At 44.1% G+C, this 27,574-nt stretch overlaps 1 protein-coding gene across 2 annotated transcripts in view; it reads left to right on the top strand.

The window, feature by feature from the left end:
• PALD1 (phosphatase domain containing paladin 1) overlaps window positions 1-27,574 on the top strand; it is a 1,254,976-nt gene that overhangs the window by 720,324 nt on the left and 507,078 nt on the right. For both annotated transcript variants that reach the window (XM_069610500.1, XM_069610501.1), the window contains exon 12: window positions 15,444-15,578. In XM_069610500.1, the coding sequence (XP_069466601.1) occupies window positions 15,444-15,578 (135 nt within the window). The remainder of the gene's footprint in view (window positions 1-15,443; window positions 15,579-27,574) is intronic.

Here is a 27,574-nt window from a genome sequence, read left to right as displayed (position 1 = left end):
GCTTTGAAGCAGTGTAAGTAATGGAAGATATTGATTGCAACCATAGTCACTTGGGCATAAAGGGTAGGTTTATTTCACTACCATGCTCACAGTGGGATATTTTTGGATCAGTGTTTGGATGTGAGCCTAAGGTTTTGGACATAGCCGAAGGTACTGTGGAAGGGGTGGAAAATTTATGTCTCTGTGAAGAGATATTTTGTGATGTATGGTTAGCATTCAATTGTCTGATTAGCAGAGCCAACATATATACAGAACAATAATCTTCATGGGATAAATGAAACCTATTACATTAATATAATTTAAATATTAAATGTATCATACCAGAGATATCCTGTTCGAAAGAGTATTGGGCGGTTTGGCATGGTAATGCCAACAACTTGGTCTCTGTAAAAACTAGAATGTCAAATATGATGGTGCAGTAAAGACATTAATGTGAGCTTCAGTGCCCTCTAGCTCGATCTATGGCAACTCTGAACGTAGCCTACTGGATCGAGGCAGAGACCTTTCTTTAAGCCTCTGCGTATAGTTGAACTTAATCACACAGAACATAGGACACATGAAATATTAATAATCCGGAACACCTAACTGCATGAAATAGTCACCCTGATGAAGACGTGGCTGCAAGTAAGCCATTATGTTGAAACCGGTTGGATAACGATGAAAGAGGTTGGTTTAAAGGAGGACTCACAATAGACAAGAGAGACTTTTCTTTAGGAGCTTCCATATTCAGAATAATGCTTCACTTGACATATGATAAGTAGTTGCTCTTGATTATAATTTTATTTGATATTGTCTATTAGATGGAAGAATTGATGAAATGCATTTGTATTTTGTGTATGAATGCATTATTTTCACTGATTTTGTATTGTGTGACCATATGTTAAATGAGCGTGCATTCGGTGTATTTATTGCGTTATTGGTTTATGGATTTATCACTATGTGTAAATAATATGTTTTCTATTGTAGATTATTGAAGGAAGTGGGAAATTGCTGCATTTGGATAATTTTGTATGATGCATTCATTATTTAATCTAAATTAATGAAATAGCTTAGATTTAACCCATGCAGCCAACTGTTCTGTTTATCATATGAATGATTCCGGTTTTACATGTGTTGTGGGATATCTACTTTTTCCAACAAGATTATATTTTCTAAAGAAGTAGAGCACTTACATAAAGCCTATACACTCTAGGTCTGCCGGGGTGTCACCACGACAAACCTTTCTCCAGAGAGCCTGCACCTGGAGGTAAACGAAACACAGTTTGCAGAGGACTCTTCCGATGGGTCGGGATGAATGCTAACAGGCTCCCTCCCAGGCTGCAAGAAATGAGCAACAGTTTAGAGAGCGATCACCAGGGACACCGCTTACCAACACATTTTGCACCCTCTTTCTCATACCTTAACCAGTAGGTCAAGGTAAGAGTAAGAGTAAGAGGGAGAGACGGGCATGTGAGGCAATGGGATAGCACAAACTCCAATGCGTAGGCAAGGAGGATGGCCGACCAGGACGGTGGTAGGGTGAGCAACCAAGGAAACCAGGACGAGCGGAAACTAAGAATAATCCAGTACAAATCAAAGGGTGTCCCTTTAATATCTCTGAGTATCCAGTAGCTTATTAAAATAGACGACTTCCAATTCAGGCAATCAGAGCTCCTCCACCACTGAAACCAATTGTTTAAGTGGGTTTACTCACAAAACCACAAGAAACTGACACTTTACCCTATGTCTTATACCTCCATGTGTGATAATTTCTATGTTTGTCTGGTGTTTATTTGCAGTCACCAAACAGTCTTCCTTAATTAACCAAACTCTTTTTGCTTGTATGGCTCTAATGCCAAATAACGTGTTCCTAAGTGTTTAGTCACACCAAATCAAATTTGGTTATACACGATTTATCATATTATAAATGCTTCTTGAGTTTTCCCTAAATTATTCTAGTCGTAAACTCAGCAACTTTCTGGCATGTGTTGTAGCCCGCTTGTTGTTTTAGAGTATTTGATTTTAGGTTCTTGAACAACTCCCTCATTGGAGTGAATGCTTTCTCTTGGTATGCAGTTGATAATCCCTCCTGACTGTACTCAGTGTGCTGTTCACTATTCCTCGACTGCCTTTACTGACCGGGATTGTTCCCCTGTTGTCCTCTGTGGAACTCTTATTAATCTTTGTGTGGTCTGCACCTGTCTACCATCTCTCGAGTGGACCTAAGGATACACCTGAATGGTTATGCTCATTATGCTGTGCACTCGAATGCCTTTACTGCTGTGTCCTCGAAGAGATTTCCCTATAGTCCATTGCTGCACACATTTTCTTCACTGTGCAGTTACTTGTCTGTTCTCTCTGGGATGGACCTATGAATATTCTTCCTCTGATTTCTTGATGATTGGTACCTCAAATTTCCTCTTCAGCAGTATAATTCCTCAATTCAGGCGAGGGCGGTATTTCCCAGTTAGTATTGTTTTCCTTAGATCTACCCCAATCAAACAAACCTCTGTTAAGAGTGTGGACTGCATGCTTTGTTTCATTTATTTTTTAATTTATGTATGTGTATTTGGTTTACAATTGAACCTTAAGCACAATATAGAGATACGTTTCATATATTTGAGCCACAACCGTTTCGCAACCTTACTAAAATTAACATAAGATATAAAACACTTGGTTTAAGAGAGACTATTATATATTAAATGGTCTCACAGTGCTCATTTCTAATTATGTGTATGAATGTGGTTGATGGTTCCAAAACAGTCACTGATTTTCAATTTAGTAACATTAAAATCACATACATTTCACTAAAATTTACAATTTCAAATTCACATAAAATCAATTCGTAAATGATTTTGATTTTGGGTCACTTTCTTAAGATTAAATAAAATAGAATCTATTAGATTAATCACATCAATCATAATCTATGGAAATTAATACAGTTCTATTTCCAACAGAATAGGAATTGCTGAGTTTTAGATATGAATGCACAGCATATTGATTAGACATCATGACAGCGTATACTGTGGACCATTTATTTCCTACATTCCAGGTTTAGCTTTAGCAGGAACTTGATTGTTGCGATATTTAGTGAGATTTGGTTCACATTAAATATATTATACCACAGTTGTTTAGGCGTTACTTATCTGAATTTAAGTATTTATAAAAGTATTCTTTCCTCCGAACAGTGAGACCTGTACATTTGGTTAAGAGATGTTCTAAAGTTTTGTTTTGGTTATGGTACAAAATCTGCAGGAAGTATCTAAAATTAGTTGTTTAGATCTGGCTACTAATAAAGCTTTGGTTGGCCATAAATTACAGCGTAGTCGCATGTTATGCGCTCTATAATTCTGGTCTGGGAATTTCTGCATATATGTAGGAACTTGGTGCAGGGGTTTCATTGTGAAGTTCACACATTGAAAAGCTTTATATTTGTTGCATTTATCCCATAGGGTTATCCAATCATAGTCTCCAAGTTTCTTTTTGGTCCCCCTCAGGGTTCTCGTTAGTAGGGAGTAGTCTGTGTAATTTCATTATGATCGTGCAATGTTCTCTCCAAGATTTCAGTGACATGTCGTACTTCCCAGTTAATATGCCAGCAAGTGCTGGTAGTAAAGTTGGAGCATGAGTGTCAGATGTTAGACATTTCCTGTAGAGTGCTAGAGTTTGCCATGCCACTATTGATTGGATAGATGCTAAACCCAATTCAAATCTAATTATTTATTTTGGGAAACTTTTAGGTAGGGATAATATTGATTTCCAGTAAATACCCTCAATCATGTTCCAATTGGGCTGATTTTCTTGCAATTTCACCTGTGCGCCATACGTTACTATTGGGATGACTTTGTGTTTGTAAAACAATATGATTGGGGTGCACAAAAATTTGCCATATGTGTTTTGTATTATTTTAGCTTGAGAGGTTAAGGGTTCAATTTTCTATCTGATTTCATTTTTATATGCCATATCCTTTAGGTTTTTATTGACATTTTGACCAGGGTATCTGAACTCATGGACTCTTTCCAGTGGTTGCGTGCCAATAGTCCACTTATGTAGTAGTTTCTTGTTTCTGTTTATTGACATAACTCGAATATTTGATTTCTGTATATTAATCGTTAGTAGGTTTTCTTCTGCATATGTTTGTAATGCATTTAGTTTTCTTTGTAGTCCTAAAGGCATTTGATCCACTATCACTAGATTATCAGCATACAGTAACTACAAAATTGGAAGACCTCCCACGTTAGGTGTGAAAGGTCTTATGCTTTCCAATGCAATAATGATGTCTTTAATATAGAAGTTGAACAATGTGGAAGCGAGTATGCATCCCTGTTTTAAGCCTCTATATGTGCGTATGGGCTTGGATAGTAGGCCATCTTTGTTCAGTTTTATCTGAATTGATGTTTCTGTATAGAGTTGTTGGATAGCTTAAGTATATAGTGTGGACACCCTGCTTCTATCATCTTTTGCCATAGAAGTTCCCTAGAAATGGAGTCAAACGCTTGTTTGAAGTCAATAAAGGCAAGATAAACTGGTTGATTGGTTATTATAACTTGGTTTTTGATTGCAGTTGAGATCAATAAATAAACCGTCATGCCCAGACCTGCTACAAAACCAGATTGATATTTGTCAACTTGTATTGTCTTTTTAACAACTTGAGCAGATCTCTTAAAATGATCCTCGCAAAGCTCTTTCCAGGTATTTCAAGAAGGGCTATGGGCCTATAATTGAAAGGGTCTGGCTGATTTCCTTTCTTAAATATAGAGATAATTATGGACCTTTTTCAAGTGGATGGAATGACTTCAGTTTTTACAATTATTTGAAATATTAAGTTACGAATACCAGCCCAAGTGGTTGGGTAGGCTTTCAAGGTGGCATTTGATAGCCCATCTGGTCTTGGGGCACATGATATGCTTAGACTTTTGATTAGAATAGTAATGCCTAGATTCTCAAATATTCAGCCACTGCTATGATTATTAGGCTGGTATTGAGCTAGAGGGGAGTTTTCAGGTTTTGCAAATACCGCAGTGAAGTGTGTTATCCAAGTTGGTTAGCTTATTACATTAAGAAGGCTGGTTGACGCAAAATTATTATTAATTGCCTTTAACCATTTCCATATTTCTCCGCTCGATTTGGATATGGCAGCCTTTATCATGCATTCGGCATCTGTTTGAAGTTTCTGCAATGTTATGTTTTATACAATTTTTGTATCTTGTTCATATCTTTCTAGTCTGTATGCATCTCTAAAATGAAGAGCAGGCCAATATGTGTTTAATCACTTTCTGCATAGCTGTTCTCGTGTTTTTAATAATGATATCATATAGATATGTGTGAGTTATTCTCCGATGCATTCTTCTGGTGTTGAGCTCAGTGAAGAAATGTAAGGTCTCATTATATGCTAGTTCACTATTGCTTTTATGAGCTTTAGTTTCCTCTTGTAAATTCTTTGTTAGCTTTCGTAAATTCATTAGGGTCCATTTTATTTTCGGTTTCTCCCTTCTAGTATTTCAATGCGAGGAGTATAAAATTCACCACCTTTTGGAGTCGCTGCCTTACACATAACATCTAAAATACTGTGGTCGCTATGTATAGTTGATATGATTTGGAAAGATTCTATTTTATCAATGTTATCGTGTGAGATAAATTCATAGTCCAGGATAGAGGCTGACAATCCCTTTGCCACGTGAAATTCGGAGGTACATCTCCTTTGACTGTGCTATTTAGCATTGAAAAGTTTCTATCTTTCATGAGACGCATCCAATGCGTTGCTCAGGACGATAAGATACATTCATTCACAGATATAAATTTCATATTTAAATCACCCACAATTAACATTGTTGAAACAGTGTCATCAGTTGCCATTAGATCTAACATATCACTCACAAGTCTTATATACACATCATCAGTTGTAGCAATAGGATTCCAGTACAAATTGAGGATGACTGTGTTAGTTCCCATAGGGTTCCACTCATCTGGGGTGGATAATTTTGTTAATTGGATACCTGGATGAGGAGAGGCCCACAGATATAGTTTAGAATGCAAGGACAATTTGATTGCATTCAAAATACCTGCTGAGGGTCTTCCTTTGTAATGTTTGACTGCGGAATCCAGCAAATTTCGTACCCTGGCCAAGTTGGTTGGTTCGTAATCCAAGTTTCCTGAAAGGCCAGTATATCATAAGTATTTACAAGATTTGTAGTGTTTTCTTGCATTAGATGTTTAAATCCCCTGGTATTCCACACAGCCATCCTCATAAACTTGCGGGAATCCTGACATTAGTATTCTTTGTCGTGTTGATTCACGGATAGTCTCAGACAGCCATGTCTATTTTGAGTTTTTTTGAATTTGTGTGTGGTGATTTCTTAATTACTTCTCTTTTTAAATGCCCTGTGCTCCCTTGGCAGTTAATCGTTGGGGTTTGGAATTTAGAGAAGCTAGATGAGTCTTCTACAACTGTTTCCGAATATCACCTATTCCTTTCTCTGAGGTGGTTGTATATCCGTTATCCAATTTGAGTCTGTATTCCTTCACTTTGTTTTGAATTCCAAATTATTTCTCTGATAATTAGTGATGGGATCATTATTTCAACTGTGTCCATGTATTTGTTATACCTGTTTTTAATGCATGCAATGTCACGTGATTGTATTAGTTCAATGCTCGGTATTAGTTTAAATACTGCAAGCACAATGGATCTGTTAGTGAAGGTATTATGTCGTTGTCTATCTATCATCATTATCGTCAGGATCTGTGCTTGATTTGTCACTGTTTCTTTGTTATAGTTACGAAGCGAGAGTGGGATAAGTCTCTAGATTACCTTTTTCTTTTTAGGGCTTACCCACTTTTCCTGTACACTTTTATAATGTTTGATTGCATTATATTTATCACCACCGTCAAGTTTGGTGTTTCTGTTTTGCTCGTTTAGTCGAGATCTTTTTTGTTCAAATGTTAAAAATTCATGCGTAGTGTTGTTATGCTCACTGTTGATATCTCTGTCACTACAGATTAGTCAACATGTATAGATCGGTCTTGAATCATGGTGGAGTAGGTTGAAAAAAATCAAGTGCCTCTGTTTCTGATATGTGGTTGATATTTGCTGAGGTAGTTAGAACTTCATTTTCAGGTGGAGAATCAACATTCTGATAACAAACCTTGTCTACTGCTCTCTGATCATTATTCTTAGTAAGGTATTTCTTTGCTTTCTTCAAAAGTCGTTTTTGGCACAAAGGTGTGGTTAGGTTTTCTGTTAAAAAGATTTGACTTACTTGTTATCTATTTATTTATTTGGAAGACTTTGTTTTTTGCTTTTTCTAATTGTACTTTTTCAATTGAATGCTGGTCAGTCCTTTGATACTCTTTTCTTATTTTGTGCATTTGAAACACTTCATATACCGAATCTTGGAGACACTCTTCAATCAGATTTGATACTTCCTTTCCAGTAACTAAGGATATGGCTAGAGTCGGAGCTTGCAAAGCCTCCAGTTCTTCCAGCTCAGCCAGTGTCGTAGAACCCACCATGATTGACACCTCTGGTTCCTCCGCTATAATGATGTGCTCGGGTATATGGGGTGTTAGTGGGATAGGTAATAGGTCTGATATGGGTTGGTGTTTTAGTTCGATCAGCTCACCTGCTGCGCAATCGACTTTGGATGAGACTAAGTCAAGTATTAACGCTTGCTCATCAGTTTTTTTGGCCAATATTTCGAATATTTTTAATAGGCATTCTATTCCGTTGTTCATAGCACTCGTGGCTATTTCCAAGGCCATTGGGGGTTGTGGTTGGAAACCAAATGCGAGTCTTGTAGTGGGCTTGACAAATAACATTTGTGACAAAGCTGAAAATTTGAAAGAGGATTCTACAGATTCTGGATAACGTATAGGAGAGTGAGATAAATGTAATGGAGCTCTCTTTATTTCATGTAAATTCTGATCATCTAATTGAGTTTCTCCTATAACAGGTTAATTGTCAATAGTTATCGACATTGCCAGTTTTATTGCAATAGACGAATTTGTTTGTACCACCGATCTCGATTGGTGAAAGCACATTGGGCCCATGTATGGATGACTTGCTTGCTGTGGCCGTTACTACTTGGGAGTACAATATTGGTTGCACACTGTCAGCCATGTCATGTACCAGCACCTTTATTACTATGGAGCAAACAGGTGCTAAGTACGGTAAAGTGATAACTTGCGCGTAGGCTATGGACTGTGCAGTGGCACCACTTCTTACTGATGGGAGAGCTAATAGTTCCATATCTGAAATGTAATTATGGTTCCTCGTAGGGGCATATTCGTCCCAGCAGTTAGGAGGCAAATGTCGGGATCATTTTGCCTTCTATTGACCTATAATGTTCTTATGGCCTTTTGAGATAGATTTTGCTCGCTTTTTACTGGGAGCTTTGGGTTTGTTTGTAGGTTTTGAAGGTCCCTTTCATACTCATGGCATGTTGGAAGAATTGATTGGTCTGCTAAATCAATTAACAACCTCCCTGCGTTCTCATGCATGGCTGTTTTTCGGTAATACACAGCCATGCGGTTGCTACACGCAGGCATCTCTTTATACGGAAAGACTTGTGAGCATGATGGGAGAGCTAGCAGCTGTGCAGCAGGACAGCCGAACAGCACTCGGCATGCACTCCACGAAGCGCCCGCCTCCTGTCTTTATTGGAGTTCTGGGCTGAGTGGGCGGAGCTGCCCGTGCGTCATTTAGTTTTAGATGCTGAGATATACTATTGGGGTGGCCAGATTGCAGAACTCAGTTTCTACTGAACAATAGCATACCGCTAGTGAACAGAGTAAAATGTCTCAGCAGCAAAATGATTTCAACCACAATACAGAAAAAGGGGCTCCAAGAGGACGAAAGCTTAGACACCTATAGTACCATGCCCCTCGGGACTGATGCCCCAAAGTCTGTTTATTCATTTTGCTTTAGGGTAAGGGAAGTGCAGTTTGTTTCACAGTGGGAAGGGACTTCCTCAAGCGGGACCTATTGATAACATCATGATAGGCCTATTGCTTGCCCCTTTGTATGATGTGCCTTCTCATTCTAAATGAAAACATCACTAGGCTTATGTAGGTAAGAGTTGGTCCCAGCAAGCGAGACTGGATAGGAATGGTGTTCTAGGTATTCCCTGTCCCCCAGTAAGGAAGAGGAACTGCACCATATTGTGGATCTCAGGCTACCAAACATGTCCCCGTCAATGGAGTTCAAAATGGTCATGCTAGTCCAGGTCCTACAAACCAGATTGGCGTCTCAACATCTAGGAAGTAAACACCGTTTTCAACTTCATAATAGCCACTGAAGGAACTGTTGCTGTGTTTTATGGTGGGTCATGTGACAGGTTCATTTGTATGACCCTTCAAAGGAAGAGGGGTGAGTTGATGGGACGCCATTTCCCCAGCTCCCTGGTGTGTCTGGAGCCATGCCATCACCTTGGTGCCCCTCTCTCTGAACCAATGCCTATAAGATGCTGTCCTGGCCAGGTCTCTTTTTCAGCATGCACCAGTTTCCTCAGAAACCTGACATGGATCATGGAACCCGGAAAGCGGCGTCATATGGATGAAAACTAGGACCCACATGGTATACCTGGATCCATTGGACAAGACCCAGCGTGGAGCAGGAGGAACAAATGTGTTACCCAAATGGCGATTGGCCGGCCATTCCCCTTCCCAAACCGAATGTAACACTGAACACACACCCCACCAACCTCAGATGGACTACAGGGGAACTGTGGGGAAACAGCAGGAACAATAGAACGCGAAAAGCACTGCAGGGGAAAAGGTGAGACCGAGGAACACTCCTTAAACTGTATTTGAAGAGAGACTCATCCAGGACTGGAGAAACACTGAGAGAAAACTATGCCTCTGACCACATAGCTGGCTGTATGAAAATGGACACTGAAAAGGGGGCGGAGCTCGAGGGCTTTTTGAAGACTTCTGTGAGCAGTCTTGGTGCCCAAGATGATAGATCAGATAGAGATTGGCCCAGGGGAGCAGCTGGTCCAGGGAAACAATTGGAGACAGAGGGAGCACACATCAGCAGGAAGTGGAGGACTATAAAAAGCCAACACATTCAGTTCAGAGAAAAAAAGTGTATGGTTGAGGTTGGAAGAGGGGGAGGTAGAGCAAGAGACAAACGAGAATGGAGTAGCAGTTGGAGGAGACTCTTCAAGTTCCTCGAGTGAGTGGAAGGTGTTGAGAGTGAGACTGAGAGGGTGGTTCCAATTTGGTTGAATATGAATGAGTGAAGGGGCGAGACTAAGGGTCTTTTGCTTGGAGGGAGTGTTGGAAGCGGGAACTGGGGTGAGAGGGTGTGTTCGTGTGAGAGAGAGTGGGAAGTGAAAGGTAGGAGGGCAAAGGAGAGTAGAGGCAGGGGTAGTGTAGTGGCTAGTTTTGGGGGAAGAGGATGACCAGATGGGAGATGGTAGGTGGAGACGGGAGAGATTCAGGGTAGACAGGAGTATAGATCAGTTGGAGGGTGGAGTCATGAGAAGGGAGAGGGAGAGAGAGAGGGAGAGGAATAAGACCCGCGTATGGAGAGAGGTAGAGTGTGGCAGTGAGATAGATAGATAGAGATAGATAGACACACAGAGACAGCCATCGCAAGAAGGGGACCAGGCCAAGCAGACTACCCTGCTAGGCCCTAATGCTTCAGCCTTTAGCCCTCCCTAAGGCAAGGGAGAGAATTAGACAGTATTGTACCATGACTGTAGCCACTGATTTTGGAACAAGTAGGCACGTAGGGATGAAAAGGGGAGGCTTGGCTACGAAGATCGAAGCCCCCTTCAAGGTTGAAAGTACAGGGACCACTCCTAGAGTGGAAAGCCCAATTGCTGCATGTGCCTATTTCTATAATAGAAAGTTTAAGCGTATTGGTTGTTGTCATGCGATTCATTGAGCACCTTGCCACAGTCACCACATTAGCTTTTAGTTTACGTCTGTGCCAAGTGTCTGTATTAAGGTCTTGGCACCGTTGGTGGCAGTTCTGACAAACCACGGCAGGGAAAATGTGCAGGATTCCCTTTACCTGGACAGATAGGTGCTGAAAGGAAAGTTGTTGGAAGTTGTAGTTATAATTAAGCAACCAACGGAAATTGTGCACTACTTGGAGTCTTTTTCTACAGGGAAAAAAGTAGAATTCATCGGGGTGGTCTTGGAATCCCAACGCGTGAAGAACTACTGCCTCTGCCCGCCATTCATGTGATCCTCTGCAAAGTGACATGGCGAACAAGGCTGGATACCCACGAGCTTTGGTGCGGTATAATCACAATAACATAACATAACATTGTCACTCCTTTCTACAGGCTTCCTGTGCCATGAAGCTGCCTGTTTTAAGGCCCTGCGCATCTTTATGGTTCTACCATGTGACCGCACTCTCTGCGCTGTGCACGGATTATTTAGTGGTCCTAATACTGGGTTAATGTGGAGGATTGGTTATTCGTGCCGCCACATATAGTACAAGACTATTTTCATAAGCAGTGAAGTGCAATTTACTTAATATTTATTTATTTATTTTTACATTTATAGCAGCGCACGAAACCCAGAGGCATCTAGGCACTAGTTACAAGGTTACGGTACAAGTGCATTAAGACGGTTCACATTTGTAGGACCGGGAGTAAAAGGCAGCATACATGTGTGAGCACAATGCGATAAAGCCTCATCTCATGTGCAGGGGGCTACATCTTGTGTGCCAGTGGGCAAAATAGTCAATATACATGTGTAAGCACAATCCGGAAAAGCCTCATCTCATGGTGCATGGGGGGGGGCTACATCGGGTGTGTTGGTAGGCATAGTAGTCGGCATACATGTGTGAGCACAATGCGGTAAAGCCTCACCTCATGGTGCATGGGGCTACATCTGGTGTGCCGGTGGGCAAAATAGTCAATATACATGTCTAAGCACTTTCCTGTAAAGCCTCACCTCATGGTTGCGGGGTGGAGGGGCTACATCAGAAGTGGCCGTGGACATAACAGTTGACATATATGTGTAAGCACAATCTGATAAAGCCTCACCTCATGGTGCAGGGGGCTACATCAGGTGCATCATGAGGCAAAACAGTTAACAAACGTGTGAGTAGTCGGAGCGTTACGGGCAATACAACAGTAGTAAAGACTGAATGGTCGGAATGAAGCACGATTAGGTGTTAAAACAATAGATTAGGTGTTGAGGCAGAGCAGCAGTCGTGCAGTTTGAGGACTGAGGTCATGTGAGGTATGGTGATACAGACAGTCCATCAAACAGTACAGGACTGGAACGATGAGCATAGGTAAGAAATGATGTCCATGCTAGGGCTCAGTAAGCAGACTCCTGGCTACAGATGATTACGCTGGAGGGTGCAGTGGTTAGCAACGGTGGGCCGCGCTTGTCGTGAATAGTGTATACCTCGCTGGTTCGGCGCAGGCAGTTACAGTGACAAACATATAGAGTGTAAATTAATGAGTACAAAGGGTGAGGCTTTTTTGGTAGCCTTGTTCGAAAATTAATTTAGTGGAGACTCATCCCTGTTACGGACGTGCCTCAGGTGTTAGGTCTATCCATCAATGCTCACTGCAAAAAGAAAGCAGTAAAGCTTCACAACAACCTTCTGGAAATGAGGGACATCAGACAGGCACATGTTCCTTTTTTGTCATGTATTTAAGGAAGGATGATGAAGAAATAGACAGGCACCAGTGCTAGCATGCACTACTTTAACAAGAGCCTAGTAGTGAAGAAGATTGTACATTTCTTAAAATTAAGATGAAGGGCCACAAAGAGTTTCAGAAGATGTGTTTTGTCAAGGTTTGTCAGCTGGTCATGAACTCTAATCTCTGTTCTGTTATCAGCCATAGTTCTCATACACCTTCACTAACATTAGGATCTTTCACTTCAAGCCCCTGCTGTGGTACTCAGAATTTGGAGTCCATTCCTCAGGACTAAACATTTCCTGATTCAGATCTGATTCAGATCCAATGTTTAATGTTTGACTGTTTTAGGAACTTTGCCTCCAAGTTTCCGAATGAGGAGTGTGTCAATTAAATCCTGCGCTCAATGTTCACTAGACAATTTGTCCTCCGGTTCAAGAGTTCAGTGCTTTGCAGTTCAGTTACTTCTCAGCAGTCCTCGTTTCTTTTACTTTCTCATCTGGCATTAGGAGCTTTGGCTCCAAGTTCCAGGGTAAGGTGTTCTCAATTCCTTTGTTTTGCTCTAGGAACTTTGTCTCCAGGTTCCTGCCAGCAGCACTTCTCAATATAACGTCTGTCTCAATTGTACTCTAAGAACTTCTTTCAAGCGGAAGCATGCAGCACTGTTTAATTCAATCTCCTTGTCAGCACGGGTACCCTCCTCTGTTTTTTTACTGTTTGTTGTGTAGCCATCTGGGATTGACCCTGGAAATCTCATCTCAATCCTGCAGTCTCCTCCACAAGTTTTCTTTCTCTCTCCGGTCCGGTGACAGGTGTCTGTTAACCTCTCTTTACTCACTCCTGGGTCTGCTCTCCTCCTGCTTGTTTATGACCTATGCACGCATTCCAGTCCTAGACTTGTCCTGCATCTCCTCCTCCACCTCTCAGTAGTTCTCAGCAGCGCTTTGTTCCCTCGTTACTGATCTCGTCTCAACCTTGCTGCTGTCTGCAGCCTCTATACCAGACGTCAGCAGCCCACACCTCCCCTCTGCACAGGCTTCCTGATGTGTTTAATTATGAAGTAAGTGAAAAGGCATGAATAACAATGATTTCCCAATATTTTGTATCACAGTTGACACAATCATTTCATTGTTTACTACCGTGATCAGACTACACAATCCAGTTTCTCTTTCCGCTCATCTAAGGAGTCTCTTGACAGGAGAGTTAACTCCTCCTGAAATGGCTGCCTTGCTTATGCACCATTGCCCATAGCTGCAATCACTGGGACAGATATTGGCAACTTTTCCCAAGCAACCAATTGATGAAGGAACAGATTCACAGCCCGTCTTGTGCTACTACTCTTCTGCTCTTGTGTCGGCCCTATCGGGGGATAGCCAATGTAATACAATGCATGTTTTTGCTATTTCCGGTGTTACTCCGACAATATCCTGGTGTATCTATGAAGGCCGTCTCATTTTGCAAAAGCAAACCAAAAACTGAATCTTTCTGCAATTACAGAGTTCAATTTTCGGTGCCCGCAATTCAAAAGTCCTATCCATTTGTATGTACCCAAATCATATGAGAAAAATGTGTCCTCCTGTTAGACAGATTAATTGTTTCCTGAGGATAAGTTTAACAAACCCATGTGTTTAAGTCTATCCAATAAAGAGTGGACTGTGTATAATTTACAATTGTACCAGTTTAGTTTCAACAGTAGTAATTACCAATTTTAAGTTTAAGATTTCTCTCCACAGGTCAACAACAGCTGTTCGACCTTTAGCAACTTCTTATGTCAGGGAGGAGCTAAAGCATGGAACTTGCTTACTCCATCCCATTGTACTGACCATCGCAAAATCCACCCCTGTTGAAGCCATTCCCTAAATCCTAAGGACATCATGTTGGGAGTTAGCAGAGAATGGGTTAACATCACCTATATGTGTAGTGCACCTGTGACTTCTAAGACATATGTACCCATTCTTTCCTAGTATTTGTCAGTAGAGTTTAACATAACTTGAAATTAAGACAGACATTCAACAATAGAGCAATTCCTTTTGATATATTTCTTTGAAAGTAGAAAAAGACAATTTGGGCCAAGCCACACATGCCACAGTAGCGATCACTAAAGGTTTGCCTCCAGTACAGAGTCACGTGAGCAAAACATTGTATGCATGCACATTAGCCTAAATGCAAGCCTTTTGCCCTGGAAAATCGCATTGTTTTACATGGGAGTGCTACTGTATAGATAGCAAACAAAGATAGGCAGTTCTCAAGGCTGCAGGCAACTACATGCCGGATATGTTTGTTAAATTTAAAAAAAACTCAATGCAGGTGTTTATGGAAAAACATATACACATCTATGTTTGGTAGTCTGCCAATGCCCCCAGCCTTTTCAATGTTTTACTCCTTTATTTAGTATGAACGTTTCTTTATAATGTATCTTTGAAATTATTTTTCTTTTCTAGTAATCAGTATTTTTGTGATGGAATTGAAATGTCTGTCGTATCTGAAGAATAATACATTCCTTTGTGTTCTTCTTGCATACCCCGCTGGTCTGCATCAGCATCTGTAACAGCCTTTTCCTCTCTAACCCCGACCCATTCAATTCCCTCAGTATAACACTCTACATTCTAAAGAATGCTATTGCACTGAGACTGCTCCAAGTATATGTTAGCAAATCACTCATTTGGACTTGTAAAACTAAGAGCAGACAAGGTGGACGTATCTTCGCTCAAGACCTGAATTGATTTTATTTTCACGTCGTTGAAAGCCCATTTGTATGGTTTTTAGTGGTTGATATGAGTGCCCTGCATAAACACCCCTACCAACCACCCTCGTTGCACCGTCCTCATTTTCTTTTCTTTTCCTGTCCGACAGTTCCACTTGGCCTTCACGCTGAATTTCAGTCGCTGGATGTGTACACAGCCGTGGCTCTACAGGCTACTGGCAAACATGAACTCCTCCGAGCTTACTGTTTCCGGTGACCTGATAACAAAGGGGACACGGGTGTTGGTGAGTTCATGTGCTTTACCTTTTCATTTTGATGTTTTCTGGTGCTGCGTGTATATCATTTGCATGAACCTGAGAATATATCCACATCGCACGAAGCTCAGATGAAGCAGGATGTGGTATTTTATTTATATCGCGCCCATACACAAGTGTTTCAGAGCGCGACGAGGCAAGGGAGGGGAACAAGGGAGGACAAAACAACGATCTTACTGGGCCCAGTGACATTGAGAACGCGCATGTGCAGGGGAGAGCGCAGGGGAAAAGTGCAATGGACGGGGGGAGTGGTAAGTGCTGATCACGTGATCAAAACAACAACAGTGCGCCCATCAGGTGGTAAGTGCAAGAATACGGCACCGACAGCGGGTGTCTAATAAGTGCAGGAAGGGGACTGTATGGTTGCAGAGACAGTTCCAAGTGCAAGGGTTGTCAGGAGGCAGTGCAGGTATGTGGCTGGAGGGGCAGGGATTTGGGCCCGAAATCAGAGGGTAGCCAGGTGCCCAGTGCCGAAGCAGACAGAGATCAGCAGGGAAGAGGAAGAACGAAGGCAGAAGCAAAGAGGAAGGTCTTGAGGTGCTTCTGGAATCAAAGATGGTTCTCCTCAAGTTTCAGAGAGGCAGGGAGCCTGTTTCAGAGGGAGGCCCCCGCCGAAGAAGGAGATCTACCCCCAACTTGTTGCTTGGAGAAGCGACTGACCCTGAGGGAGTTGAAGGTGGAGGAGCGAAGAGCAAGCGTGGTCGCCATGCTCAGCGGGGCAATGGCCTTCAAGGAACTCTGGAGATTTCTTGGTGGGCCACTGCACCATGGGCCTCTTTTGTGTGGTTACCCATTTCCTTTTCCAAATTCTCTGATGGGAGGGCTCCCCAAACGTTTCTTGAGGGGGCTGGATTTGCACACACTGTAATATGGAGCCCCTTTGAAAAGCATTTCCAGGGCCACTATTGGTTCCCAGTCCACCCCTGGCCACGCCCAATGTCTTTTTCTGTTCCTTGTTTTTGTTAGAATGTTCCCAAATTGAATACTTAGCATGTGTAAAATATTCTACTGACACTCAACATGATCCTGAATGGTTTTTATTCAATAAATCATGTTTGCAATTTGAAAACACAATCATTGCACTATTTTAAATGTCTGTTCCCACGTTTGTGTCTTCAGTTTCATCAGATCATAATAGCCTGGCACGTAAGGGGTTAAAGTATCCAGTTTTGGATTACATTTAGATTAAAACAAATTAACAAAAACAGGAATAAAAGGCAGTTCTACTTAAAGAAAATAGAAGAGTAATTGCCGGGAGGCTGAGAATGAATCATAACCTCTGGCACTACTCTGGGAATCTCTGTAGACCATCGTTGTTCAGTTGTTCAGACCCCCTCCGTCACCCCCCCCGCCATGCCATTGCATATGATGAACCACTATGTGCAAATCAGACTTGGTGCCACCGTAAAAAGGTCAGTCCAGCCCACGTTTTGGGTCACATTCTTTCTGCACGAGACCACGTATAATCCCAGATATATGTTGGCATCATCAATATGGTACAGTTTAGGTGTGTAGGCCCAGCATACTCTGGACCCACATCTGGGCATAACAGTCACACTCCGGGTGACTTTAGCAAAACAAAGTTGATGGTTTGAAAGTTTTGAATGAATCATGATGTTTGCCATTGCTTTGACCAAACCTCAGAACCATCCCATTTCAGCTTGCCATAACATTACACTAGGGGTAAAACAATACGTAAATCAGGCGTGGTCCCAACTCAAAAAAGGAAGACTAGTCTGAACTACTAGGTCGCATTATTTCTGTAAAAGACCACAAGCTACCCCAGACAGATTTAGCCATTGTTATGTTATTTATTATTCCACTGCTCCCATCACCATCAGCGAGATATTGCTTGGGGTCTCTAGACACAGTTCTACTCAGTGGCAGGCCTCACACATGGGAAGGGACCACTTCCATTGAAAAACTTTGACTTTGCAATTGCCTTCAAATATCGCATACTTGCCAGTCGTTTGCAAGTTACAAGATATGCTAGGTGGGAAGTTGCTTTCCCGCCTTCGTTGCAAATCGCATAGAAATGTATCCGTGTTTTTTGGACACCCGTGTGGTCTCAAGCCATTGAGCAGTAAGCATCTGTTGAGTGCAAGAGGTAACCCATCACACAGAGCGATCAGTCCTGCAGGCCTGCTCCTACTGTGCAAAGGAGTAGCAGCTGGCATCAGGTGGGAAGGCACTGATTCCCCCCCTAACCCTAAGAACAGTGCTTGCTCCCTCTTCACAATGTTGTACTGTATGTGCAGGCCGACTCATGTCCCTTTAAAGGATGGGCTCATAATGAAGTTGCATTGTGAATGTAAATGCTGTGATGGAGGTCTGCAATTCCCTGCAGGCGTCATACCTGCATTCACTGTTGTGCACAGTGTGGCACACTGGCAACATCTTTCTCATTCCTTTGTTTGAGATTGTGCATTGCTCCTTTACCCTGTATAAGGTTGATAGATCCTGAAAAGGGCAATGGACTGGCCGGTTATAGGTCATAGTACCGAATCAAAAGGATCGAATGACAAAAGGGTCGAGTCAATTCGACCGAAAGAAAGGATCGAATTTCTTTTTTTTTGGGGGGGGGTCCCCCCAACCACTGTTTTTGGTGTAAAATCACCCTTTTAAAGCTAAACTAGAGTAAAAAAAATCATTTAAAAAAAATTCAATCCTTTTGGTTTTCAGTCAAAAGCACTCTCACCTTTTGCATTCAATCCTTTTGTTTTCGAAACTTTAACTGGACACCAGACTGGCCTTATTGCAGCGCTGCCATCAGGCCGGTCTGTACTTGAGGCTGCAGATGCTGGGTTCTCGGACAGCACAGACAGAGCACTCACTCTCATTCCTTATTCCCTGAGGCACATTGAGCCATCGTGAGGGAGAACCCCCTGAACAGGAACGTACTTTGCAGGGACCAAGCAGGGTTACGTACATGTCAGAAGGGTTGACATTTGACTAAGACTGACCAGATTTTATGAGCTTGAGGAAGGCACTTAACTGGTGGGGAAAGTTTCTAAATTGCACCATATGTCAGTCCATACCCCCTTTCCCCTCCTCCTTCCCACCATACTGGAAGATATAAGACCATATGGATTCGTCTCTGCATCTCCCGCTTCAACACTCCAACCAGAAAACGCAGGGCTCCCTGTATCTCTTCCCACTCCAATTGTCACACCTTCCCCATTGAGTCTCTTTGGCCTAGAGCTTAATGGAGAGATTCCCCAAAAAGCACTGGCTTGTCAAAGCTGAAGAAAAGGCTTGGAATTGTAGTTACCAGGAATTCAATACACCACAGTACTAAAACATGTTTCTGATGTTTGTTAATCTGCTTAGAATCACATGCTGTGCATAGGTCCGACATCCAGTGGTCACTGCGGAGTATTGCATTTTGTTTTTCGTAGTCGAAAAGGGACGTCGACAAGGCGTGTCTGAAACACTATCCCTATAGTGACGTGCGTTGTACCCACAATCCCTCACGCGTCGAGGTCCCTCAGATTGTTTTTTTCCGCCCAGCTACTGGTCGCCTTTACGCGGAGCTCCTCGAGAGACATTGCAGATTTCATCTCCTCGACCTTTGGTCGTTTTCCTATATTAATATAGAACTTATCGATCCCCCCCCCTCGACGCTGTTGTGAAGCTGTCTCCGCCGAGCAAGATCTTCGACGGAGGGGACGAGCGGAGGAGATCCTTCGGCGTTGCCGAACACGTGGCCTGGCCTCGCAGGCCATATACAGTAGGGAGAGTGGGGGTCGTGGGACATCTCTGGTTCTTTTCTGAGACTGCCTTTCCTTTTCCCCTTCCTTTCCCTTGGGGTGGTTATCACGATTTATTGCCTCGGCTATGGAGAGGACACCCTTTAGGTTTTGCCCGCTTTGCAAGGGCAAGTTTACTTGGAAGGACAAGCATTCACGTTGTAACCGCTGCTTGCCCCTCGATCACAAAGAGGAGGGTTGCACGGCTTGTCGGCTTCTTAAGCCTAAGACTCTAAAAGACCGTAGGGTCAAGAGGTGGGCGGCCTACGCTATGTCGAAGGCCGACGCTGCACCCACCGTTGCTACCTCCGACAGTGACGAGGAACGTGATACCACGACCTCCGCTACGGAAGTCGAAAACCCCCCTAGAGAGCGCACACGCGCTTCGTCGTCTGTCCCCGGCCCCGACGGGCTCGGCTCACGCCCTGCTTATGGGGATGAACACCCCGGCGACATTGACGCACACAAGACCACACATAAGCACACAACCCATGGCTCTTCTTCGTCGAAGGCGAAGAGAGCATCAGCGCCCAAGGAGGCGCAGGTTCCACCGGTGGCCTCCTCGGACCGTTCGGGTTCGAAGCCCCTCTCGCAGCCGCGACCAGCGACTGGGCTTTCGGCAAATAAGGGCGCCGCCCCCAAATCATCGGCCGGCGCGCATCAGCAGAAAGCGCATGCCGCCGTAGAGCGATCGACACCCATAACGTCGAAACCACAGCCCTCCGCTGACAAACGAGTCGCTGAGAGCTTGGCGAGGATTGTGGTAGCCGACGCCCACAAGCGTACGCCGAAAGACACGTCGAGCGCTACGCAGAGGTCGAAAGACACGCCGAAAAAGCCCAAAGAAAGGCAGGGACTATCTCCTTCAGTCGAGGGGATTCCCAACACACCTGAAGGCTTTTCGGAGGGCGACGGGACACTTTCCTCGACGTTGTGGGAGAGGTCGAGCCGTTTTCAGCTACAAGACACTATTTTTCCCCCGCTAGACCGCTCAGGGGTACCCCATGAAACCATGGAAAGGCTCCATCTCTGCATGGAAAGAATGGAGAGGTTTATGAATACCCAGAACCCTCCCACTCCCAAGAGAATAAGAGAAGGGCCTCAGGAGGACCCCAGGGCCAAAATTCTGAGACTAGTCAATCCCCACCAGGACACAGCCTCAGACTTCCATAGTGTGTACGACCTCACTGGGGAAGAACATTATTGTGAGGAAGAGGATGATTTTATGGATGAGGAAGAGGGACGGAACCAGGAGAACGTTCTGGAAGACAGCCCAGACTTGGTAGGAGAAGGCTTCGGAGAAAATACAGAAGAAGGACCTTCTCACCCCTGGCAATCCCCTTCAATATATTCCGACACTGATGTCCTGAACCTAAATCCTCCAGACAATTCACCTATTAGAAACACGTCTCCCATTGACTATCAGCCCACATTTAATGCCCTGTTGCGCAGAGCAGCAGCACATTTTGAACTGGACACTGGGGAGCTCTCTCCTGAATTAGACTTTGTGGAAAGAGTAATTAAGGAGAAACCCCCAGTCAGTCAGACCATTCCCCTCCTCGCTTCGGTGAAGAGAAGAATCATCCCTTCGCTGTCCACACCCGCATTAATCAAAGGGGTCAATCCTAGAATTGAAAAACTTTTCACTCCTTCACCCTCAGACCCGCTGTACATCAGGGGACATTCCATTCCGGATTCCCTGGTAGTAACCAATACAAGAAAGAGGGCAGGGGTACCACTTTCCACCAGTGAGGCACCACCTGACAAGGAGGGCAAGCGGTTATATGCCCTTGCAAAAAGAGTTACATCCTCGGCTGCCTTTTCGGCAAGAATTGCGAACAACAATTCTTTGCTCGCTAGCTATGCGGACGCGCAGTGGGCCAAACTGCGCAAAGACGCCGAAGAAGCGCCGGAACCTTTACGTACACGCCTGCTTACAACTATTGGCGAAGGAACCCAGGTCAACCAGAGTATTGTAAAAAACTCTCTGGATGCTGCAGAAACAGCGGGACGTTCCCTGGTTCAAGGAGTACTCCTAAAACGCCACGTATGGCTGCGCAACTGAGGGTTCAAACCGGAGACACAGGCGTCTTTAATAAATAAACCTGTTGAAGACTCAAACCTCTTCGGGAAAGCGGAGGATGAGGCTCTGGAGATGGCTAAAAAAGAGTTCGATACTATCAAAACTCTTGACCAAATCTCTAAGCCCTCTACCAGGCGCGGCTATGGCAACAAACGCTTTTTTCGTGGCCAACGCCAACAACAAAACCAGCAGCAACAGTACCCTGCCACCAATTTCCAGACCAATAGTGGGCAGTACAGCCAAAGAGGCCAGCGTCGGGGCAAAGGAAGAGGCCGGGGGTCCACCCCCAGAGGCTCCCAAGCCCCCAACAACACCAAGTGACGCGAAGATTCGCGTCCCCTCCCATGCAACACCGGTCGGGGGCCGGATAACATCCTTTCTTCCAGCATGGGAGGGTATAACGTCAGACCGCTGGGTACTTTCCACCGTAGCCCACGGATACTGCATCGAATTCAACAGTTCCCCAACATACAAACCCCCGAGGGGACGTCGCATGACACCGGAACATCTTGCCATCCTTCTCCAAGAAGTACAACAACTGCTGGAAAAAGGAGCCATAGAGGTCGTACCTCTATCTCAGGTAATGGAAGGTATTTATTCAGTGTACTTCCTTGTACCCAAAAAGGATCTAACCATGCGCCCTGTATTAGATCTGCGCCCAGCGAACAAGTTTATCAAACCCCAAAAGTTTCGTATGGTGACCTTACAAGAAGTGATCCCACTGCTATCACAGGGAGATTACATGACAACATTGGACATGAAAGATGCATACTTTCATATTTTAATGTTGCCAGCGCACAGAAAATACCTCCGGTTCATGATAGAGGGCAAACACTACCAGTTCAGAGTGCTACCCTTCGGCATAGCATCAGCACCAAGGGTATTCACGAAGGTGCTGGCAGTGGCAGCGGCCCACCTGCGCAGGTTGTCCATCCCAGTTTACCCTTACCTCGACGACTGGCTCATAACAGGGGATTCTTACGAAACATGCTTCTCCAATACCCAAAAGACTGTAGACCTTTTGTTCCAGTTGGGCTTCTCCATCAACGAAAAGAAGTCCAGCCTAGACCCCAGCCAAATCAAACAATTCCTAGGGGCTCTAATTCAAACAAAGGACGGCCTCGTCTTCCCCTCCAAAGAGAGGGTCCAAAACATGCTCTTTCAGATCCCTCAATATGTGACCGGTCGAGTGGTGACGGTACGCAAAGCAATGCGCTTGCTAGGCATGATGGCGTCGTGTATTTATTTGGTACCTCACGCGCGCCTGCGCATGCGCCCAATGCAAGAGTGGCTCAACAGCCAGTGGTGTCAGGCCAGCGGACTATGGGACGATCTAGTGGTGGTCTCGCACAGGATGGGGGGCTCACCTATCCCTTCAGACTGCTCACGGAGTGTGGACTCCGAACATAGCATCCAAACACATCAATCTTCTGGAGCTACTAGCGGTGTTCAAGGCGCTAAAAGCCTTCCAGGAACACCTACAAGGCAGGACAGTGATGGTCCTTACAGACAGCACCACAGCCATGTATTACTTCAACAAGCAGGGGGGAACCCACTCTCCAGGACTATCCAAACTGGCCCAAAATATATGGAAGTGGGCTCTCAAACAAAATATGTTCCTACTGTCACAACATGTACCAGGGGAACTCAATCTGCTGGCAGACAAACTCAGCAGAGATTTCCCCCTGCCCGAAGAGTACGAATGGCGACTGCACGAAGACATCGTCTTCGACGTCTTCACGCAATGGGGATTCCCAGAAATAGACCTGTTCGCAACCCTGGAGAACTCACAATGCCAAAGTTACGCCTCCAGGTACCCCCAGAACCAATCCAAGGGGAACGGTCTATCGATTCAATGGTCAGGGAAATTTGTTTACGCTTTTCCCCCGACTCCCCTTCTCAACAAGGTGGTGCACAAGATGCACCAGGAACAAGTAACCATGATACTGGTGGCCCCAATGTGGGCCCGACAGCCATGGTTCGCTCACTTGATGGAGATGTCTCTATCTCCCCCAGTGAAACTCCCCTGCCCGTACAACATGCTGTCACAAGACAAGGGCAGGACTCTGCATCCATGCCCCCAGAACATGAACTTAGCAGCCTGGCTCCTGAGATCATAGAATTTGGACATCTACAGCTCCCGCAGAGATGCATGGACATCCTCAGGGAAGCCAGAAAACCTAACACTCGCCACTGCTATTCTAGCAAGTGGAAGAGATTTGTCATCTGGTGCAGAGGAAAGAGCATCAACCCGATTGACTGCTCTCCCACACATATTGTTCTATACCTGACCCATTTATTGGATTCAGGTCTAGTGTTCAATTCCATTAAAGTCCACCTAGCGGCACTTTCTGCATACACCACTTCCCAACTCAAAGTGTCGTGGTGGAAGATCCCTGTTATAAAGGCCTTCATGGAGGGAGTAAAGAGAATACACCCCCCGATAGCTGACCCAGCTCCCGGATGGGACCTTAACGTGGTACTTACCAGACTCATGGGCTCACCATTTGAACCCATGCACAAAGCATCTCTTAAAGACCTCACTCTTAAAACTGCTTTTCTAATAGCTATCACCTCCATCAGGAGAGTAAGTGAACTACAGGCTCGTTCTGTTCTAGACCCCTTTGTTACAGTTCACAGAGATAAGGTGGTTCTACGCACTCACCCAAGGTTTGCTCCGAAATTTATCTCAAAAGTCCACGTAAACCAGTCTATAGAACTACCAGCGTTCTTTCAAGATCCTTCCAACTTGGGGGAAAGGACTCTGCACACACTAGATGTCCGCAGAGCGGTCATGTTCTACATGGAAAGAACCAGACCACTGAGGAAGACTAATCAGTTCTTCGTCTCGGTGGCAGCAGGAAGAGAAGGGGATGCAGTTTCAAAGTCCACTATTTCTAGATGGATTGTTCAATGCATCACTCTCTGCTATACTCTTGCTAAGAGAGAACTGCCCTTTAGGCCAAGAGCACATTCTACTCGAGGCACGGGGGCGTCCATAGCATTCATTGCAAATGTTCCCCTTGAGTCCATCTGCAAAACGGCTACCTGGAGTTCTGTGCACACCTTTACAAAACACTACTGTCTAGATGCACACTCTAGATCTGACTCCCAGGTGGGACAGGCAGTATTAAGACATCTTTTCTCTACTGTTCCTTCTCATAACCCACCGCCAACTCCGGGTACTGCTCTCTAGTCTATGCACAGCATGTGATTCTAAGCAGATTAACAAACATCAGAAGAGAATGCATTACTTACCGTAAACGCATTTCTGATGGTTGTATCTGCTTAGATTCACATGCGCCCACCCTTCCTCCCCGCTCGGATGGAAGGAACATAGACTTCCTTTATATCTCTCTCTTTTCTGTACTCACTCACGTCTAGAAGGCTCCCTCAGGACAGAAAAATACAAACAGAGGGACCTCGACGCGTGAGGGATTGTGGGTACAACGCACGTCACTATAGGGATAGTGTTTCAGACACGCCTTGTCGACGTCCCTTTTCGACTACGAAAAACAAAATGCAATACTCCGCAGTGACCACTGGATGTCGGACCTATGCACAGCATGTGAATCTAAGCAGATACAACCATCAGAAATGCTTTTACGGTAAGTAATGCATTCTCATTCCATCTTTGCCTTATTAATGCTGATGACATTTTGGCAATGAAGCGTGTTGAAACGGGAACTTTCCTTGTGCAAAAGTATCATAAATGGGAATAAAATAAAGTGAAATATAAAAGGCCTTCCTGGTAGATCGAACAAAGGATTATATGAATCATTTATTAGATATTTTTGCCTCTCGATTGCTGTTATGATTAAAAGTACTGTCTTTGTCATTTCGAGTGCAACGAAATAATGAGAACTGCAAGGCCTAGTGCAACTTTAAGTATAAGAAACGACATATGTTTGAAGTGGCTTACTTAATTTGGAGTGTAAAACAAAATGGTAAAAATATGTAAGCACTGTTGCCACATTATGATACATCCCATTGTTTAATTTCACTGAATAGAGATGCTGATATTTCATTTGAACTAAAAACAGTCGAAATATGTGGTAAAACTGAAACCTCATTTGAAAGTTGCACTTCTCATCTGTTTGGCATAGTAAACAGGAAACATAAAATATTTGTAGTTGCATTTCCATGCCTTCATAGCTTATAATGTGAAATGATAAACACATGGCCAATAATACATAAAGCACAGAGGTCTTCCATCCAGATTATTGCATTTAATGGTCAAGCCAGATGGTTGTTGGTGCGCCCCAAACTGCTGATCTATTGTATTATAGTCTAATTCCTAAGGAGATAAAACCCTGTAAATGAATTCACTTTGCCAATAATGGGGGTTGGATTCCTCAACAGCAGAAAGGTTTTATTATTCATCAGTCAAAGGTTCAAAAAAGTTGCATTAGCTCTGAAAGGTCAGGAACAAAAGTGACTGACATTCAGATGCCTGGCTCACAGATGCCTACTGTGAGAAATCAAAGGGTGTCTCACTTGCTAGTCCGTGGGGATCTCTCTCTCAGTTGGCCAGGGCTCGGCTATGGCTTTTGGATCCAGACCCTGGGTGTGGACCAGTGCGGGAGGAACACCTGGGTGAGGGATTTTCAGTGAGTGGGGGTGAGACAACCGATGGCGAGATGCAGAATCCCCCCTTTCCTGTGCCCATACCCCATCCTATTTTATAGGATTCTCCAATATTCCAACCCCTAGCCCCTTTCTAGACAAACACTGGGCCGAGGAAGAGGAGGACTGAGAGTAAAGAGGCCAATACTTGCATAGCCCATTGGACATATCCCGTTAATAAGGTCAGGCAAAGGCCGGCCCTTGACCTTAAGCACATACATTGGATACCCATTAGCTCCCCCCACATGGATAAAAGGCGGAACATGGAGACACACACTGAGCAAAGTGAGACACAAGAAGGAGCAGATCTTCCGGGCCAAGGCCAAACCCAGTGGAGTAGGATGACCGATCGAGTGTCCAGAGCGAGTGGTAACGAAACTCTGAAGATCCCTGCAGGAGGTGGTTGCCTCTGAGAAACCGTGAAGGACATGCAGAGAAAGCCAAAACCCAGACAAGAAGAAGCCTGCATTGTGTTTCAAGGACACCAGCGACCCACCCGTGTGAAACCTTGACACGTGAATCAAAGGCACAGAGAACAGAAAGGAATGCACACAACCAGTGAGTTAGCGAAAGACATGAAAGTCCATTTTGTGTCAAGAAAAGATTGAAGCCGCAAAGGTGTATCCCCGACTTGAAGGTTGCATGCATGCTGATGAGGTGCGAAAGAAAGCAAACGTAGTGAACTTTAAAGTCAGTGGTAACTGTGAAGGTAGTGATACAGAGTAGTGGAGTAGTCCGGTGAAAGGAAACAGCCCACTTGAAAGTCTCCACAAAATGTTTGATGTTTTGTTATAAAGCGTCAAAGTGAACAAACTGTGAAAAGCGCAATGGTCAAGATTAAGCCTGACAAAAGGGAAAGTTAAAATGTGATTGCCTTAAGAGAAAGATTTCTTTGAACTTTTCTGATTGTGTTATGGAACTACCAAGACCACGAGACAATGGGACGAATACCATAAGAGAGAACTGAAGTTAAAGTTGAAGTGGTCCTGCCGAGGTATATGGAAAAAGCTGTGCAAATTCGAAAGTCTTCGACATCAGTGAAAGGTCTGAGTCCGATTCATAGAGACCTGGAACATGACATAAGTTAGGGGAAGGGAACCCCTAATGAATGTGAATAAAGCTTGGGGAAGGGAACCTCTGCAAGTGCTTTGATTATGAGGTCCGAGCCCATGTGAGGGAGAGCTACATGAATTTTTTTTGAACAGTGAAAGAACTTTTGGTGAACTGAAATAAGTGACTTTAACATGGAAGGCCAAGCGGGCCTCGACACACGTTTTAAACTGCCGTTTTTTTTATAACCTGAGCCAGACAGCGTCATCCTGTCTACAAGGGCTGCCTTACTGCGTGCTCTCCAACGTGGGGAGGTGTGCTCACTCGGCCATCTTCATCCTTTAGGTTATAACACTGACTTTCCTTTGCATACACACTCCCCTTTATACACTTTTTGAATAAGAGATAGGGCAGGCATTCATTTTTTTTATGTATAGGCCATTTTGATTTGACATAGA

Source organism: Ambystoma mexicanum, chromosome 8 (genome assembly GCF_040938575.1).
Source record: "Ambystoma mexicanum isolate Mex_15411 chromosome 8, UKY_AmexF1_1, whole genome shotgun sequence".
In the NCBI taxonomy this organism is placed as follows: Eukaryota; Metazoa; Chordata; class Amphibia; order Caudata; family Ambystomatidae; genus Ambystoma; species Ambystoma mexicanum.
The sequence above is the reverse complement of the archived record's forward strand: the minus strand, read 5'-3'. Positions and strand labels throughout refer to the sequence as shown.